Below are 18,603 nucleotides of genomic sequence, written 5' to 3'. Positions count from 1 at the left end.
GTTTCCAATTATAATAAGGAAAATACACATATGGAATACACACATATGGAAATGTGCTCATGTAAAAAATGTAGCCTTGATTTAATTGGCCTATGGCAAGTGTAAAAATATGACCTAACTATTTGTGGTGTGTTATTCAATAGCTTGTCAAGCTGCCGGCAGTCCTTCGTGTTTTAGTTGTGGACATCATACAAATGCAGGGTTCATCATAGCAACGATGCTAACTAAGCCTTTGCATGCTATTGGTAGTGGTATCAGCTGTTCCATGTCTTTGTCATTGAAGAATATAATGCTGTAATGAATGTGGCCTTTGTTTATTGTGGGTGTGGCCAAACCGAGGGGTGTGAGCTAGAGGGCGGGTGGTATCTGCGTGTTCGCGTCACAGGTTAATGCTAGCTGTCAATTGGAAAACAAAACGTCTAACTCCAACTTTATATTTTAGGCAAAACTTGGAACTCATTGTGGCAGGGAAATTAGCCTGGAATCCACAATTATCTAGTTACTGTAATAGTTATGCATGAATGTCGCTGCTTTCGTCGTATAGCCATTTTCACGAGGACGTACACTAGAGAGCTAGCTAGTGGGCTACTGCTAGCTAGCTGACTTGCTAAATTGGCTACCTAAGAAAGTGAAAGAAGACGGCAGCTGAACCGAAGCCATACCAATTTACTCAGACCTATGCGACTGATATCAGGTAGTTATTGATCTAGCTAGCCTTTCACTTATTTTGTTCACAACACAGTGATACATTGAGCTAATGCACTGCAATTTGTATGTAATAAACATCTAGCTAGTGACCGCAATACGACCCTGGTTGTGGCAGTATAGCACTGTTTTCTAGTCAATAGCTGTGCTCTCACAATTCGTGTAGCTAGCTTGGTTAGTCAACTTGTGGCTAAACTGGAAAGTGTACTACTGGCGACAATGTTTCCGAAAATCGAAGGATTGTACACGTTTCTTGTCGTGCACACGTTTGCTGTGTCACGCGCCGCAGAGAACAAGGGACTGTGCTGACAAGTTACGCATGATGATGTAGCTCTCTGCAACCGCAAAAAAAGAGCACTACACCAGACGGGAGAAGCTGTCCATTTACCAGTTATGTTTTAATATCCTCGTTATTTTAAACTCTAGGCCAGGGCAAGTAATTGTACTCATTAACCCAAGCGTTGGTGAGGGGATTTGTCTGCATCCCAAGACTTTATTAAATTGAAAGGAAATCTCATCACTTGTCAGTTGGCCTAGAATGCAGGTCGTAATTTTACCGTCATAGGAGCTGCATTTAGACTAAACCAATATTACATTCATTGTATTTTTGCACAATCTGTCTTCTAAAAACCTCAATGGCATATGCATTGCAGGAGAGAGGGGACGTTTTATATTTCCACTGGAACATGGGAAATTGAACCTCTATTTGTGTTGGTCGATATACCAAAAGGTCATAGTTTGCTGACAACAGCATAGAGTGCAGGAGAACAAGGTCAAAGTGGATGGTGGTTGTCGGTATGCAGGCCTTTCCCCTCCTAGGCAGTCAGAACCAGCTTGCCAGGTGAAGAATGCTAATGAATAATTGAAGCACATGCAGCATATGATCAGCATGCTCTGGAACAATGAGGCTTCTCTCAAACACTGCTATTTTATTAGTCAAAATGCTATCTGGGTAATACTACAAATTCCTGATTGCTTACAGAGTTAGGCCTATTCCAGGGAGAGCTGGCGTTATTGTATGGGCCACTGCAGTAGCTAAGCTACCGGTTTCCTGTGATAGTGTTGATCAGCTTGACACAATTGCCTGTCCTCACATCCATGCTCAGAGCACATGGAACTGTGGTTGGTTTGTAGTAGCCTATGTTAAACAGTGAATGTGTTTGTATCAGACTAAAGTGGCATTAGGCTGTACTGTACCAATGCTCCTTTGTACTGGAAATGTGTGTTGATTTTGACACTAGACACCGAGTGAACATGGGGTGTTCCCTATTGTTCGGCTGTCGCTCTGTGGGTCCAGTCCTATTGTCTGTACATTTAGGCCAGGGGTACTGACTTACCCTATGAGGTTCTGAGCCTGCTGGTTTTCTGTTCTACCTGATAATTAATTGTACACACCTGGTGTCACAGGTCTAAATTATTCCCTGACTCTTGATAGCGTGCATTCACCAACAGGAACATCTAGCTCTTTACAATCATTTTTCCTTTCAATTCTTAGCCACAATTGCACATTTAATCCCTGTGCAAAATATTTGTCCAATAATGAATGATTTATTTTCTCTCGTTTCTGCTCTTTTACAACCATCTCCTTTTCAATGGCTCTCTCCCTTGCCCTCCTGTCCCTCCTTTGCCATCCTGTTTTGCTTCCTTCCATCCTCCACTTCTTCTCCTATTCCTTTCCCCCCCACACCCCACCCCACCCCCCTCTACATTCCCCCTGCCAGTCTAGGGGTATTGTGTCTTCTGTACAGTAACAGTACATGCCTCTCACCCTTCTCTCTCCTGGTGTGGTACACTGTAGGTGAGTGATGGAGACAAGAGAGTTGACTGTGGTGGCTGGCAGCTTCGTGGGGTTTCAGCTGCTCTTCTCCGTGGCCAGCCCGCTATTCTCCTCAACCTTCACCCCTGGCTACGGCCGCCTGCCCTCCACCAAGCTCACTGAGTGGAACTCCAGGTACAATACCCTTCCAACAGGCCTCTTAACAGGTTTCACATTATAGACTAGTATTGTATCGTTTCTGCTGTAACACACTTCTATCAGACATTAACGCAGGCACACTGATCTTAGGTCAGAAATAGAGGTTGACCGATTTATCGGAATGGCCGATTTTAATTAGAGCTGATTTCAAGTTTTCATAACAATTGGTAATCTGCATTTTTGGACACCGGTTATGGCCGATTACATTGCACTCCACGAGGAGACTGCGTGGCAGGCTGACTACCTGTTATGCGAGTGCAGCAAGGAGCCAAGGTAAGGTGCTAGCTAGCATTAAACTTATCTTATAAAAACCAATAAATCTTAACATAATCACTAGTGAACTACACATGGTTGATGATATTACTAGTTTATCTAGCTTGTCCTGCTTTGCATATAATCAATGTGGTGCCTGTTAATTTATTATTGAATCCCAGCCTACTTCGCCAAACGGGTGATTTAACAAGCGCATTTGCGAAAAAAGCACTGTCATTGCACCAATGTGTACCTAACCATAAACATCAACACCTTTCTTAAAATCAATACACAAGTATATATTTTTAAACCTGCATATTTAGTTAATATTGCCTGCTAACTTGAATTTATTTTAACTAGGGAAGTTGTCACTTCTCTTGCGTGCTGTGCAAGCAGAGTCGGGGTATATGCAGCAGTTTGGGCTGCCTGGCTCGTTGCGAGCTGTGTGAAGACCATTTCTTCCTAACAAAGATCTTAATTAATTTGCTAGAATTGTACTTAATTATGACATAACAATGAAGGTTGTGCAATGTAACAGCAATATTTAGACTTATGGATGCAACCTGTTAGATAAAATACAGAATGGTTCCGTATTTCACTGAAAGAATAAACGTTTTGTTTTTTGAAATGATAGTTTCCGAATTTGACCATATTAATGACCTAAGGCTTGTATTTCTGTGTGTTATTATATTATAATTAAGTCTATGATTTGATAGAGCAGCCTGACTGAGCAGGGCTGGCAGCAGCAGGCTCGTAAGCATTCATTCAAACGGCACTGTCCTGCATTTGCCAGCAGCTCTTCGCTGTGCTTCAAGCATTGCACTGTTTATGACTTCAAGCCTATCAATTCCTGAGATTAGGCTGGCAATACTAAAGTACCTATGAGAACATCCAATAGACGAAGGTATATGAAATACAAATGGTATAGAGAGAAGTAGTCCTATAATAACTACAACCTAAAACTTCTTACCTGGGAATATTGTTGACGCATGTTAAAAGGAACCGCCAGCTTTCATATGTTCTGAGCAAGGAATTTAAACGTTAGCTTTTTTACATGGCACATATTGCACTTTTACTTTCTTCTCCAACACTTTGTTTTTGCATTATTTAAACCAAATTGAATAGGTTTCATTATTTATTTGAGACTAAGTTGATTTATTAAGTTAAAATAAGTGTTCATCCAGTATTGTTGTAGTTATTATTATATATAGAGATCACCTTCTGAGTCAAAATGCAAGCCGAGAATTACCGTTCCGTTTTTTTTTTTTTACATTACAAAAGAAACGTACGCCAATGCAACATTGACCAATTAAAAACAGTACTGTAGCCATGAGGTTTGTGCAGTAAGCTATACAAATCTTAAAGTCTAGACAGAAAATATTTACACAAGAAGCAACCTAATATCACACAGTCAACCTCTGTCATTTAGTAAGTTCACCATTCTGCGATTTTCACTGTTAACATTGCACAGTGTAACACAATAGCTCTTTGTCATTATTTATACACTATCACCTCATATTGGTTTTGCTTGAATTGCCCAATGCATTGTTGTTGGGCCATTTTTTTTAATTATACTTCAAAATTTGAGGAAGGCTATATGATCACACCGGTAATAGATCCATTGTTGCATTACTTCTGAGGCACAGCTGATTGAGAATACATTTAAATAATTTGTCTTTTATTTTACTGGGCAGATGGTGCCTGCATCTAATGGTCAGTCTCAGCGGAGGGAGAGAATAGCAGACTGAGGTTCCGCCTCAACATCCCTCCCCTCTCCCTTTCCTCCACTGACACTGACCAAAAAGAGACACCGTCTTCCAGCTGATGGTACAGTGCCTTGCGAAAGTATTCGGCCCCCTTGAACTTTGCGACCTTTTGCCACATTTCAGGCTTCAAACATAAAGATATAAAACTGTATTTTTTTGTGAAGAATCAACAACAAGTGGGACACAATCATGAAGTGGAACGACATTTATTGGATATTTCAAACTTTTTTAACAAATCAAAAACTGAAAAATTGGGCGTGCAAAATTATTCAGCCCCCTTAAGTTAATACTTTGTAGCGCCACCTTTTGCTGCGATTACAGCTGTAAGTCGCTTGGGGTATGTCTCTATCAGTTTTGCACATCGAGAGACTGAAATTTTTTCCCATTCCTCCTTGCAAAACAGCTCGAGCTCAGTGAGGTTGGATGGAGAGCATTTGTGAACAGCAGTTTTCAGTTCTTTCCACAGATTCTCGATTGGATTCAGGTCTGGACTTTGACTTGGCCATTCTAACACCTGGATATGTTTATTTTTGAACCATTCCATTGTAGATTTTGCTTTATGTTTTGGATCATTGTCTTGTTGGAAGACAAATCTCCGTCCCAGTCTCAGGTCTTTTGCAGACTCCATCAGGTTTTCTTCCAGAATGGTCCTGTATTTGGCTCCATCCATCTTCCCATCAATTTTAACCATCTTCCCTGTCCCTGCTGAAGAAAAGCAGGCCCAAACCATGATGCTGCCACCACCATGTTTGACAGTGGGGATGGTGTGTTCAGCTGTGTTGCTTTTACGCCAAACATAACGTTTTGCATTGTTGCCAAAAAGTTCAATTTTGGTTTCATCTGACCAGAGCACCTTCTTCCACATGTTTGGTGTGTCTCCCAGGTGGCTTGGGGCAAACTTTAAACAACACTTTTTATGGACATCTTTAAGAAATGGCTTTCTTCTTGCCACTCTTCCATAAAGGCCAGATTTGTGCAATATACGACTGATTGTTGTCCTATGGACAGAGTCCCACCTCAGCTGTAGATCTCTGCAGTTCATCAGAGTGATCATGGGCCTCTTGGCTGCATCTCTGATCAGTCTTCTCCTTGTATGAGCTGAAAGTTTAGAGGGACGGCCAGGTCTTGGTAGATTTGCAGTGGTCTGATACTCCTTCCATTTCAATATTATCGCTTGCACAGTGCTCCTTGGGATGTTTAAAGCTTGGGAAATCTTTTTGTATCCAAATCCGGCTTTAAACTTCTTCACAACAGTATCTCGGACCTGCCTGATGTGTTCCTTGTTCTTCATGATGCTCTCTGCGCTTTTAACGGACCTCTGAGACTATCACAGTGCAGGTGCATTTATACGGAGACTTGATTACACACAGGTGGATTGTATTTATCATCATTAGTCACTTAGGTCAACATTGGATCATTCAGAGATCCTCACTGAACTTCTGGAGAGAGTTTGCTGCACTGAAAGTAAAGGTGCTGAATCATTTTGCACGCCTAATTTTTCAGTTTTTGATTTGTTAAAAAAGTTCCACTTCATGATTGTGTCCCACTTGTTGTTGATTCTTCACAAAAAAATACAGTTTTATATCTTTATGTTTGAAGCCTGAAATGTGGCAAAAGGTCGCAAAGTTCAAGGGGGCCGAATACTTTCGCAAGGCACTGTAACTCGAGTTGCACCGTTATTTCTGCCTCATGCACATATTCATGTTGTTACTCCTATGAACAGAGAAAGTGAACTATTAAAAGACCCAAAACGCTAATAATAACAGCAATGCAAGCCTATAGATACACTTTCCTACTCATTCATTACTGCTGCAGTGCTTGTTGTAGCGCTGAGTGGAAATAGGAAGAACATGTGTTTTATGGCTTATAAAAGTGTTGAATACAAAGTGTTGACAGTGCTGAGGGAGAACTTTAATGTGATCTCACTCATAAAACAGCAGTTCTTTGACATATTTGTTGACAGTTTCTCTAGTCATGGGTTTTAAACATTTTGAAATCTCACAGTATCAATTTTGCTGTAGCTTTCTTTTATGCCTGCTACGTTACTGCCAATACAGTAATCTGAGCCACCCGATTGGCCAGCAGTAGGCCTATAGTGCACTTGATTTGCTCTCCAGCCCCGCCGGGAAGGCAGAGTTTGTACCTTCAGACACATGAAAGAAATGGTTCAAAATGGCAACAGTTCAGCTACTTGGCACACAGGGCAGCTGAATCGGTTGCACCTACCACCAACAGCCCGAGACAAATAAAATAGGAACACAAGGCTTTATCGTTTCGTTTTTTTACAGAAAGGTTTGTCGATCGACTAGGAATGCCTTGGAGATCCACCAGTTGATCGCAATTCACCTGTTGGGGGGAGTCCTGAGCCTCAGTTCATACAGGGTTCATGCACACTAAACACTGCTACAGGATGTGTGTACAATGGCATAACAAGCCAAAGGTGACTCACTGATAGTGGTTGAAGTTTGATACAAAGTTACCCTTCATTGCATAACGGCTCCCAGTGTGTCAGTGTGTTATTTATTCAAGCTTTGCTTGTAAAGGTACACAGAGCATATCTACAGAAAGATGCACAGCAGAGATGTAACCCTGAGGAGTAGGCTAAGGAACGCGGCCTAGCTAGATGGAGGGAGGGGCTAGAGGGAGAGCAAATGCTCTTGCCCCTTCTGCTTCATAAGAGACTGTCTCAAATTCCACTCTCCTCCTTGGTCATGGCAGTTATGCTCTCTGATAGTCATGTTATAATGGTGACACTAAAAATAACAATGTTCATTGTACATTGGCTGGTTTGTGGAGCCAGCATTGCTAGGCCTGTGGGACAGCTGGTGTGCTCAGGGTCTGGGGACTGTGTGTGCTGGTGAGGGGCGATAAGAGGCGTGGTAGCACTGGAGTTCTCTTCACTAGCCCAGATATCCCAGAGGTCAACGAGACCTGAGTAGTTTTACACACACACACACACACACACACGATTCTCCTTCAAATTAGTTTGATTGCCAAGGTTCCACACGGCCCAAATGAGGTTTCTTCAGTGTTTTCTCAGTGCTATAATGGATGTTACTTGAACTGTTTATTAGTATTACTGCTGCCGTGGTGCTAGTCTTGCATCATTCTATGCCATGGCGCTGACTGTCTCTGTTTCTGTGTGCTTGCCCAGATTGGTGTCCACTGTCCATGCCCTGATCGTGGGCCTCTTCTGTCTCTACATCCTGTGGTTTGATGATGCTGTCAACGCAGACCCCGTCTGGTAAGATGAACTTCATTACTGTCTGCTTTCTGTCACTCTAGCAGCCATGGCTACTAGCCTACCCCAAGAGGGTGGGAAGGATGATGCTGCCATTCCCCACTGTCAGAGAGAAATCTTGGTGGAGTCTCCAGAGGTGTAGATTCAGTGGATGTGTCCTTTCATTGTCTTTTCTATGTTCTCTCTCCTACTGCTGACTGTGATTACATCATTGTATCCTGAAAGAAAGGAATGGTAATTTCCCCTTCTCCCTCCCTCTCCCTTATGTTTCTGTCTTCTACTCTCTTTGCTCTCCTCTTTCTGTCTTCTACTCGTGTTTCTCTCCTTCTGTTTCTCTTCCTCTCTTCCTCTGATCAGACAGGCCAGAGTCCTGCCAACAAGGCTCCCTTTCATAGCAAACAACATCAGCCCAGTCTTCAGCCCCCCCCTCCCTCTTCCTCCCCCCTCCCCTCCTGGTGACTGTCTCCCCTGAGTCCCCCTGACCCCCAGCAGCACCCTGCGTCTCTGGCTGTCTGATCAATACAGCACTTCCCTCGCTCTCATTGTCTGTCTGTCGCTGATGTAGCGGAGAAAAGGGGAAGTGAAGGGCCAATGGGGAGGAGTCCTGCCACCCCCCTTCATCTGCTCTGTGTCCAAATGTCTCACATTTAGACTACTCTCTTTTTCCTTCTTTCTTTGTTGTTCCTTTACTCTCATAGGGTTTGTTTAATAGGGGTGTAATTGTTGTACCCTCCCAGCCCAAGCCATGTTGTCTTGTTTTTTTCCTTTGTTTTGGTCTTTGTCTGTGTAGTATTGGCACTGTCCTTTTGTCTCTTATGTATTTGCTTTCCTGCCCATCTCTTTTAGTCTCTTACTTTTCCTCTATTTAGACTGGTAGTCATGTTATTTTGCTAGCGCAGTAGCTAGTTCCTCTTATTGCAACACTGAATGGCGTAAGCATTAAATCCTCAGACAATCTGATTGCATTACAGCATCATTTAGACATGCCACAGACTGGCATTGTGCTGGGCTTCACATAACAAACCGCCCACAAAACCTGCATTGTGACAGATTCAGCTTCTTGCAACGTCACTCTGGCAGTTCTGCCTGGGTTTTGTCGTCATAATCCAATCAATCCAAAGCGTTTTCCAAATCCGCCTCCTTCACATCGCTTGATTGGTTTATCTGAGCTTTAAAGGTACGATGTAGGCCTCCCGGGTGGCGCAGTGGTCAAGGGCGCTGTACTGCAGCGCCAGCTGTGCCACCAGAGACTCTGGGTTCGTGCCCAGGCTCGAGGTCCGTGGGGCGACGCACAATTGGCCTAGCGTCGTCCGGGTTAGGGAGGGTTTTGCCGGTAGGGATATCCTTGTCTCATTGCGCACCAGCGACTCCTGTTGCGGGCCAGGCGCAGTGCGCGCTAACCAAGGTTGCCAGGTGCACGGTGTTTCCTCCGACACATTGGTGCGGCTGGCTTCCGGGTTGGATGCGCGCTCTGTTTTAAGAAGCAGTGCTGCTTGGTTGGGTTGTGTATCGGAGGACGCATGACTTTCGACCTTCGTCTCTCCCGAGCCCTACGGGAGTTGTAGTGATGATAGTAGCTACTAACAATTGGATACCACGAAATTGGGGAGAAAAAGGGGGTAAAATTCAACAACAAAAAACAAACAAAACAAAAAAAGTACGATGTAACCAGTGAGTGCAGAATACAGACTCAATTGTTTTTAAACAATAGAGTCCAGTGATGTAACCCCAGGTGTGGTTTACTGTAACATTAAGATCCCTTTATTGGTCAAATACACACAAGGTCCAACTGAACTGTGACTTCCACTTTTTAACCCAACACCTCCAAAAGACTCATACATACACATAAATATAGAGGTGCAGGGGACTACCACACTGGGCGCCCGGGGAGCTGTTGCTGGGGGGGTTAAGTGCCTCGCTCATGGACGCAATGGAATCTAGGATTTGATACCAGCAACCCTCCGGTTGCCAGCTCACTTCCCAACAGATTTTTCCTGGCAGACCCGGGATTCAAACTGGCAACCGTCCGGTTGCTGGCTCGCCTCTAACCACTAGGCTACCTGCTGTCCTGCCATACCTGGATCAGTGATGGAATCTGAGAATCTTTGGACCGATCTCATCCTGACCCCTCCTGTTGATCTGTCTGAAGTTTATCTTAGCTTTAACAGTTTCACAAGTTTATCTACGAATGGCTTTGATTCTCTATATGGTTGAATAGATTATTAGGCTTATGGGTGGGCTCCAGGATGTACAGTAAACATGAGGACGTGGAGAAAAGATTGGCTGCATATGACATTGATCGTGGCTACATGAGTGGGGTTTAGAGAGGATGTTGCACTCAGACATACCCGTTCAGGGTACGTTGGGGTAGAGGTGAGGGAGGGCGGTAGAGGTGAAGGAGGGCGGTGTCACGTGGAGCCCCCCTCTGATCCAGAGAGCACGTCGTGGTGAGCTGTCACAGAGAGCCATGACCCCGCCCTCAGCAACAGGATACCTGTGATGGAGAGCGAGGACAAAATCAGTTCGTGTCACTTTACTGAGACGGACACACATTATGACCACAGTCACTTAGCAGATGCTCTTGTCAAGTGCCTCTTGAACTCTAGTCGACACCCAGGCCTAGGCAGTAAATGTGGCCCATGTGATACGGTGAACTGATAACCATGGCGTTGCCCAAACCTTGTCCAAGCAACTGAGTCGTACAATCCACTCCTACAGTCAAGAGAAGTGGTTCTCATTCTTACAGTATGTGAGCAGTAGCCTGCATATAGTACATGTACACACATCCTGACACGTATTTGTCCATGAGCACACAATTACACAAGGGTACAGCAGGCAAACAGAAACACACCCTCTGTGTGTGAGCACAATGCATTTGTCAACACAGTGCTGTTTAAACTGGACCTTCCCTGGACTACAGTATGTCAGCAGTAGCAAGACTGACTCTTGACATGGCCATGAGAAAAATGTGCCTATTTGAATGCTAGAAAAAAGATTGTAGTTAGAAGTTTCATTTTATTTAAATGAACTCTCAATGGAGACCCCTGCAGTGGACTTCACTAATACAGTATGTAGAATGTTTTGTGGACTTCACTAATACAGTATGTAGAATGTTTTGTGGACTTCACTAATACAGTATGTAGAATGTTTTGTGGACTTTACTAGATTTCTGTGAAATCGTAAGTAGCTTTTGTTTCTGTTTTACTGTAGTTTTACTGCATTAATCTGTAATGTGGCAACTGTTATTCTGAAAGAACACTTTGTTTTGTTTTTGCTGTACAGGGGGGAGCCTGGACTAGTGAAACTTAATGTGGCCATAACATGTGGTTATTTGCTCTATGGTGAGTCTCTCTCTCTCTCTCTCTCCTCATGTTTACCCTTTTGTATAATAATAAACCATCCACATTTCCCTGTAGACAGTAGATGAAAATAATAAACTGTGTGCTAACTACCCACTTGTTGTTCTGTGTAGACCTTGTGCTTCTGGCCACTAACTGGAGCACAATGGGGGACAGCTTTTTTGTCTGCCACCACTTGGCGGCGCTCTATGCATATGGATATGTCTTGGTGAGTCTGGGGGAAAACCATGAGCACAGTGGCTAATATTAGATGGCTCTTTGGGTTTTGGTATTGAAATACTCACGTCTTCTTTCTAAAGATGTGTTGCACATTTAGTCTGTTTTTAGTTTATTTCTGCCCATGTCTGTTTGTGGTAATACGTCTTTACGCTCTCTGCAGTCTCGTGGCGTGCTTCCCTATTTCGCCAACTTCCGTCTAATTTCAGAGTTATCCACACCTTTTGTGAACCAAAGGTAAGCTAGCTCTCGTTTACCCTATATTAATGAATACTCCTCCTGTTTATCAGCCCCTACCTCTGTCAGTGTTGACATTATTCCTTTCTCCTCCACGTATAGGTGGTTCTACGAGGTGCTGAAGTACCCTCGCTCGGACCGCTTGGTTGTGGCCAACGGCATGGCCATGGCAGTGGTCTTCTTCATGGTGCGCATCTTCGTCATGCCTCCCTACTGGGCTCGGGTGTTTGCCACCTTCGGAACGGAGGCCTTTGAGCGCTTGGGCATCGGTGCTCAGGTGGCCTGGATCACATCCTGTATCGCCCTGGACATCCTCAACACCATCTGGATGTACAAGATCGCCCGCGGCTGCTACAAGGTCATGATGGGCGCCAGCGGCAGGAAGGCCAAAGAGGTCTCCCCGCTCAAGCAGAACCATGTGAATAACCACACAGACTAAGAGATACTGGCCGGAGGGGGGAGATAGACAGACTCTGTGGAAGGGCGACAGGAAGGACTTCAAGGGCTCTTATAGCCCCTGCTAGCTCCAGCCTTGCTATTATCTCCATACCCAGAAATCATGCAGCCGAATGGATTCAGGTCCTCATCAGATTCAGCCTCACAGAATGAGACTGGTCCCACACTAGCTTCTGTACCTCAGTGTTTCATCAATGGTATGGTGGTACCCTGGCTGGGTTTGGTTGGAGATGACAGAGTAGCTGTTAAGTAAACTCATTCTTGTTCACCTTCAACTTCAACCCAAACTTAGTCATCTGAAGTGCCTGTGATGGACAGGTAGAAAGCAATAAAAGAAGAAACCGTACTCTGGCTCTGTCAGAGACTCCCTCGGCCATCATCCTTTACCCTTTTCAGTTCCCTGACCCGTCCACCCAGAGGGGAGCCTCCTGCTTTGCCCTCAGAATAAGTACCTGTTAGTGTGCTAGTTTGACAGACCGAGACACCGCAATGCCTCTTACTGCATTTGCTGATGGCCTCCTTTTTATGAACACCACCTACATCGCCAGCAGACCGGTCCCCTTCTCACAGCAACAGTTCAGATTGAATCACCACTGGATTTCCCATCCACAGCCTGGATGCACATCCAGGGGAAATGGAGACAGGGATGTGGGGATTGGATCCTACCGCTGCCGCCAACTCTCCGGAATCATTGTTTTTTTATTGGACGCTTTTGCCTCATCTCGTCCAGGGTCTGGCTGTGCTCTGTTTGTGTCTCTGGGATCTCAGTTATCCCATTTGTTCCTCCTGTTACTCAACCTCAAAACCAGGAATTGACAACGCGTCTTAACTTCACTACACTATCATAACCCTCTGTCACAGCGGAGCGGTTAAATCCATCCAGTTTGATGCTTCTGTTCTACCTCTCCCCTGCCTTATAAAGACTTGTCAGTCCCTCCATATGAGAATAATCACAATGAGTTGTTTTCTCCTTCTGTAAAGATGTTTTAGCCTTTGGAAAGATCTCATCCATTATCTCTAGTTCAGTGGACTGGAAAGGACGTTTTCTCTGTTTCTCTGGAGATTTTCCCAGCCGCTGCAGTGTAACACTACTGTTAAACACAACCCTTGTTCTAGTGTCTATCTAAGGTACCTCTGGGGATTTTAACTTCCATTTTTCTCCTCTATTTTCTGTGTTCTATTGAGAACTGAATTTGGAACAAGAGCGGGTCCCTTTAGGGGGGGAAGCATTCTCCTGTTTTAGGTGCTGTTCTGCCTACAGAGTGGCAGCCATAGGAATGCTGGAAATGTGATGTTCCCAATCGTTTCTATAGATATTCATGTAAGATCAATTATGAATGACCTATCTGACAAGAACAGCCATACGCTGGCAATGTTGTACTATATGTGTAGCCATGTAAAGTCCTACTGTATTACTCAGTTGGAAATCTTCCTTTCAAATCAAGTTGAATTGATTGATTCAAATCAGAGCTTGTTAAGGAAACGTTGGATTATGATGATTTATACTCTAGTTTGGATCACTAAACAGGATAAATATGAATTGCATTAATCTATGGGTTCCTCTGCACTTCATTTTAATCAGTGTATTTTATGTGTTTCACCCAGCTGTATTGAGTGCATGTTAAGTGTTTTGTTTTCTGTCCTCCTCCCTGTCCCTAAAGCGTTGACGTCGTTTGGGACGGGGGGTCTGAAATGTTTGACTTTTCACTGTGGAATTAAAGCACACTCCCCATGGTGGAGCAATAACCTTTTGAGACCCTCCATGTACCACCTAGGAGGGTTGTATTGTCGTGCCTTTACGCAAACAGGAAATCTTAATGCAGTCCGGTAGAGATTAGCATGACATTTTAATGTAAAACTGCTGTTTTTCTTTTTTTCTCGCTATTGTAATCTCTTCTCTCTATGGATACTGTTATGTATATATTTTTGTACCCTGCACAATAATGAATCCAGATAAGTATTCTCCAAAGTGGACCCCTCTGTAGGGCCTGCTTGTTTTTCTTCTGAATACGGGAGCAGGCCTCGATATGAATGTTGTGGTGGTTCTAGTGACATTAGGAGGAGTGCGAAGTGGCTTAGAGGCTGCTGGTTATGACCAGAATGAAGATGAGATTGGAAATGTAATTATTGTCATGTAGTTATTCAGCTACTTCAGCTCGGTTGAGAAGCTAGTGAGATTCAGCTCACTCTTCTCACCCAGTCCTCCAATACTTCAAGCTGTGAATAGAGCAACATGTTTATCATTCATCAGTCAAGAAAACAATATTTTCAACTGAGTACATGTGTAGCCTGATGATGAGATTTCTGGTTCACCAGTAGGCTGTGGTGTGCGTTTGTCTGCTTCGGATGCCTGTGAGAGAGGTTGTACTTCTGCACAATGTCCAAAGTTTGTACAAGCTATTAATTGGATGTTAAGTGTTTCATTGGCTTCAGTGTGTCTGTGGTGTGTTGAATTGCAATGTAGACCTCTGGGTGATTTTAAAATAGTTTTGGTTTTTGGAAATGAGGAAGTGACACGGCGGTTTCTGTAACATCATGCCCGAGTGCACTTGTATCCGCAAGAAATAACCGTGTGGCCTTCTATCCCTTTGAAAGGCTAACATTGTGTATTAAGAGAAGGTACAGATGGACTCGGGCCCTGGTGAGAAATGAGGACATGTTGTAGCTCCTGGAAGAACTGGTAGAACCGTTGCATTTATTTCAGCTGCATTTCATCTCTTGTGTAAGGTTGAACTTAGCAGCGTCTCAAGACTTTTAGCCATTTGATACTACATGCAATGGATTAGCCAGTAAATAACCTTTGACTGAATCCATGAATTCTTGCCCCAGCTTTTTGTGGACTCTCTCGGATAGTCCTGCTTCACCTGTGGAGCAGATCTGTAGACCGCAGCAGTCGCATCCTTTCAGTCACAAGGAGGTGCGGAGATGGAACAAATTAAGTCAAGAAAATAACTAATATTCATGATGGTGATGAAACGAGTGAACATCAACTAATGAGGAAAAAAAGCATAGATCAAATGTTGCCAGTGGGTTTTTGGTTGTTTTTTTATTATTTTAATGCAATGACATTTGTTACATTATTTTCTGAATATTTTAATGTGAAAAGAACAGTACACAGGCCTTAGGGTCCCTGTCTCAACACCATGTGATTTAGATTGTCTGTCTACAATGACCACTACTAATGATGTCGTTGTAGCACTGAAAGTTCAGAATTACTTGAAAGTTTTGCTCTTCAATAAATTTGAAGACAGAAAAAAGATTTGTCTCAATTGTTGCTTTTTGGCTTCAGATTAACAATTCAAACACCATTGACTTTCAGGTATTTTGTTTACACTGGTGCACACAAACTGAGACAATTTCATGAAAATACTGCATGTTGGATGCATCGTAGTCAGAATGCGTACAGCAGTGTTGGATGGTTCTAAGCCTTCTAAGGTATGTTTGGATCAGTCCAGTCTAGCTAGTCCATAACATTTTAATTGTTACATGCTTCGTAAACAACAGGTGTAGACTAACAGTGAAATGCTTAGGTATGTACATATATGTAGGGCTACTGAGTGGCAGAGTGGTCTAACGCACTGCATCTCAGTACTAGAGGCGTCACTACAGACACCCTGGTTCGAATCCAGGCTGTATCACAACCGTCCGTGATTGGGAGTCCCATAGGGCGGTGCACAATTGGCCCAGCGTCTTACGGGTTTGGCCGTCATTGTAAATAAGAATTTGTTCTTAACTTACTTGCATAGTTAAATAAAGGTTACATAAAAAAAAATGGAAAAGGGATAGTGACTAGGCAACAGGATATATAATATGTGCCAGCTACCGCTCCTCTTCTGCCCATTCTAGAGGAGTTAGAGAGAAAGAAGCATCTGCACCACTGTTTGGCTCTGATTGAATCCAGCTCAACTGTGTGCGCCGGTCAAGGGGCTGGGTCACAGACTGGGCCTGGAGAGCGTTACCAAACATGGTCACATGAGACTCAATGAAAGTCTCTTCTGCTACACACACACACACTATGTCACCTACACTAGTACACAACATAAATGCACAGACGTCAGTGCTTGTAATGTTTTTGTAGTCTGACTGAATCTGCAAATCTGTTGTTGCTCCTTGGATCACATCTGTCTGTTTACTGTAAGTGGATAGTGTATTTAAACACAGATCTGATCGTTTAGGTCTATAAGTATTAGTGAAATCTCATTTTCCATTTTTACATCTTCACAGCTTTCAGCAGTTGCATTCAAGCTCCCCATGTCTTTGGCCAGCACTATTGAGCAACATAGCAACTAACAAAGGCAGTATTGGGATGTTTGAGGAGGTATTTGTGCAGAAAGCTTTCCCAGCCTTAAAAAAACTACTCTGAAATCAACATTCCAGACTTCTGAGAGGCTATTAAAAATAACTGATTTTTTTACAAGGTACTTGAAACCCTTAACAATTCAGTGGGGATTTAACATGACTTTTAACCAGTTTATCAAATAGCACTTTGCTATACTATACTATACACACACTTTATAAAAGCACCCAGACACTTGGGCATTAATTCACAAAAAAAATATTAGTCAAGCCCAGATTTCAGTCCTACTGTACATAGACAGCCCAAATTATGATGCTAAGAACCCAGCCTTCTGAATTCTTCTCAGCCTAGGTTGAGGAGGCCTTCTACCCTAAATAGCCAGACAGAGTGGATGAGGGTGTGGAGAGGGGGGAGCTGGAACTTTGGAAATGCCCCTCTACCATCCAGAACAGCAGTTTTCTGTCTCTCGCTGCTTCTCCATCTTTCTCAACAGTTCCAGCTACACATGTGCACATTTCTTTGCTTTGTCAAATATTATGACTTGCACAATTTGTCTGCCTCTTGAATCTCGTACCTCTCCCAAAGCCTGTCTTCTCATCTCCCTTTGCCTGAGCTCTGTTTGTAGCCTTAGGTGTCCTTCCTACCAAGGTGTACTCTCTCTAATGGCTCTTTTCTTGTGTTTCTAATTCAGTTTGAAATTAAAGTTGTAATGTTATCCAAACCTTGTCATCAAGACTCCATGCAACAGTATTTACCAGCATGTTAGCGTTCAAATAAACAGACCATCATAAGAGGTTTCCAATCTGGAGGTGTGGATATGTTCCCTATGCTTCCTCACTGTAAATGACCCACAAAAGACCCACAGCACAGCAAATATGTAACAGTAGTTCATTATCAGTTTGAGGGATTCCACTTTCACATCACATTACATCTGGGCTGCTCCAGCCAGTTATGGCCCTTCCTTCTCCCGCCATGCCCAAATAAAGTGTCCAAATTCCTCCCGTGTGCCTCTTCTCTCCTTGAGATGTTTATAAGACCCTTGCTTGGTCCCACACTCAGCTACTCTCTCTCTCTGTGCTTGTGAGCTTCTGTATTTCACTGACAGTCTGTTTATGGCCACGTTACATAAGGCTCCACTATAATTTTAGTTTGTCATCGCAGCCTCATACCTAAAGTAAGACTTTAAGGTGAGCTTTAAAGGGGCAATCAAGCTTAAATTAGTGTTTCCTTTGATTCTTGAAGAATGTAACTCATAAATGCCTCATGAGCTTAGTTGTAATGTACTACCCCATCAGAACCCAAAATATAAGCCTTTTATACTCCAATGTTTATAAACAAATTCAATGTAAACAAACACTGTATAGCCTCAACATGGTTAAAACCATAATGTTGATACCATGGATGGTCAGTCCTTGCATCCATAGGCATGCCTATGAATTTGAGAGTGATTACATTTCTCCAGCCCCATCCCTCAGCTTTTTTTTACCAAAACAGTGGTTATTGTTTCAACTGCTGATTGGCCCTTTATGGTGTAAGAGCTTGTTTGTGAAGATAGGACTCAATCTAAGCTTTGCTTAGCGTACCTTTTTTTCTGGTCATTGTTTGTTTAAGTGTGTACTCAGATTCACAGTGTTCCTCAAACTCTTCATGGCTACGTCCTGTTATTAAATGTCAACTATTGGGTTATAACGTAGTTGTTAACATTGTTAATGGTGCTCAGTAGTTAGATCAGTAGCTCAGTAAGAGTCTACGCTTCATAACCTCTTGGTTTATACACTATAGACTACTGTGTGTAAAGATGTCTGCCAAACTCAAACGTCTACTACCACTACAGCTAGCCTATCAGGCTGAAACTCATTTATCGTCAAATAATGTGTGACCTTTTCCACACAAATGCAGTGTATTTGCAATCGTCTGAGCTGAGGCATTATTACTCTTCTCAACCCAAATCATTTACTTTTATAATGTTAGCAGGTCTGTGATCTTCTAGAAACCATTATAAAACAGGTATTTCTCCACTGGTGTACTGGTGGAAATAGTTAATTTGTCTTTGTCGCAGGCAGAGAAAGTCCACCGGACTTCCACTCTTCTTCATTTGA

General features: G+C 43.2%; 1 protein-coding gene across 3 annotated transcripts; it reads left to right on the top strand.

Annotated features, from left to right (window-relative positions):
- The first annotated feature begins 250 nt into the window (after window positions 1-250).
- On the top strand, window positions 251-15,464 carry tlcd4b (TLC domain containing 4b). Of its 3 annotated transcripts, none has more exons than XM_021558117.2 (7): window positions 251-694; window positions 2,504-2,656; window positions 7,853-7,942; window positions 11,222-11,280; window positions 11,412-11,506; window positions 11,678-11,751; window positions 11,854-15,464. In XM_021558117.2, the coding sequence occupies exons 2-7, from the start codon at window positions 2,511-2,513 to the stop codon at window positions 12,188-12,190; spliced, it is 801 nt and encodes a 266-aa protein (XP_021413792.1). In that variant the 5' UTR covers window positions 251-694; window positions 2,504-2,510; the 3' UTR covers window positions 12,191-15,464. The 3 variants fall into 3 exon arrangements, with proteins under 3 accessions (XP_021413792.1, XP_021413793.1, XP_036797095.1); XM_021558118.2 differs by lacking the exon at window positions 251-694 and adding an exon at window positions 814-1,095; XM_036941200.1 differs by lacking the exon at window positions 251-694 and adding an exon at window positions 1,303-1,546.
- Window positions 15,465-18,603: the final 3,139 nt, after the last annotated feature.

This window comes from Oncorhynchus mykiss, chromosome 13, assembly GCF_013265735.2.
Source record: "Oncorhynchus mykiss isolate Arlee chromosome 13, USDA_OmykA_1.1, whole genome shotgun sequence".
Lineage (NCBI taxonomy): Eukaryota > Metazoa > Chordata > Actinopteri > Salmoniformes > Salmonidae > Oncorhynchus > Oncorhynchus mykiss.
This window is presented reverse-complemented; position numbering and strand designations above follow the sequence as displayed.

What these genes read in the sequence shown, in the direction of transcription:
- tlcd4b (XM_021558117.2), top strand. Translation starts at nt 2,511, where the DNA reads ATGGAGACAAGAGAGTTGACTGTGGTGGCTGGCAGCTTCGTGGGGTTT. An exon ending in GTCAACGCAGACCCCGTCTG is followed by an intron (nt 7,943 to 11,221) that starts GTAAGATGAACT and finishes TTTGCTGTACAG; the next exon opens with GGGGGAGCCTGGACTAGTGA. An exon ending in ATGCATATGGATATGTCTTG is followed by an intron (nt 11,507 to 11,677) that starts GTGAGTCTGGGG and finishes CGCTCTCTGCAG; the next exon opens with TCTCGTGGCGTGCTTCCCTA.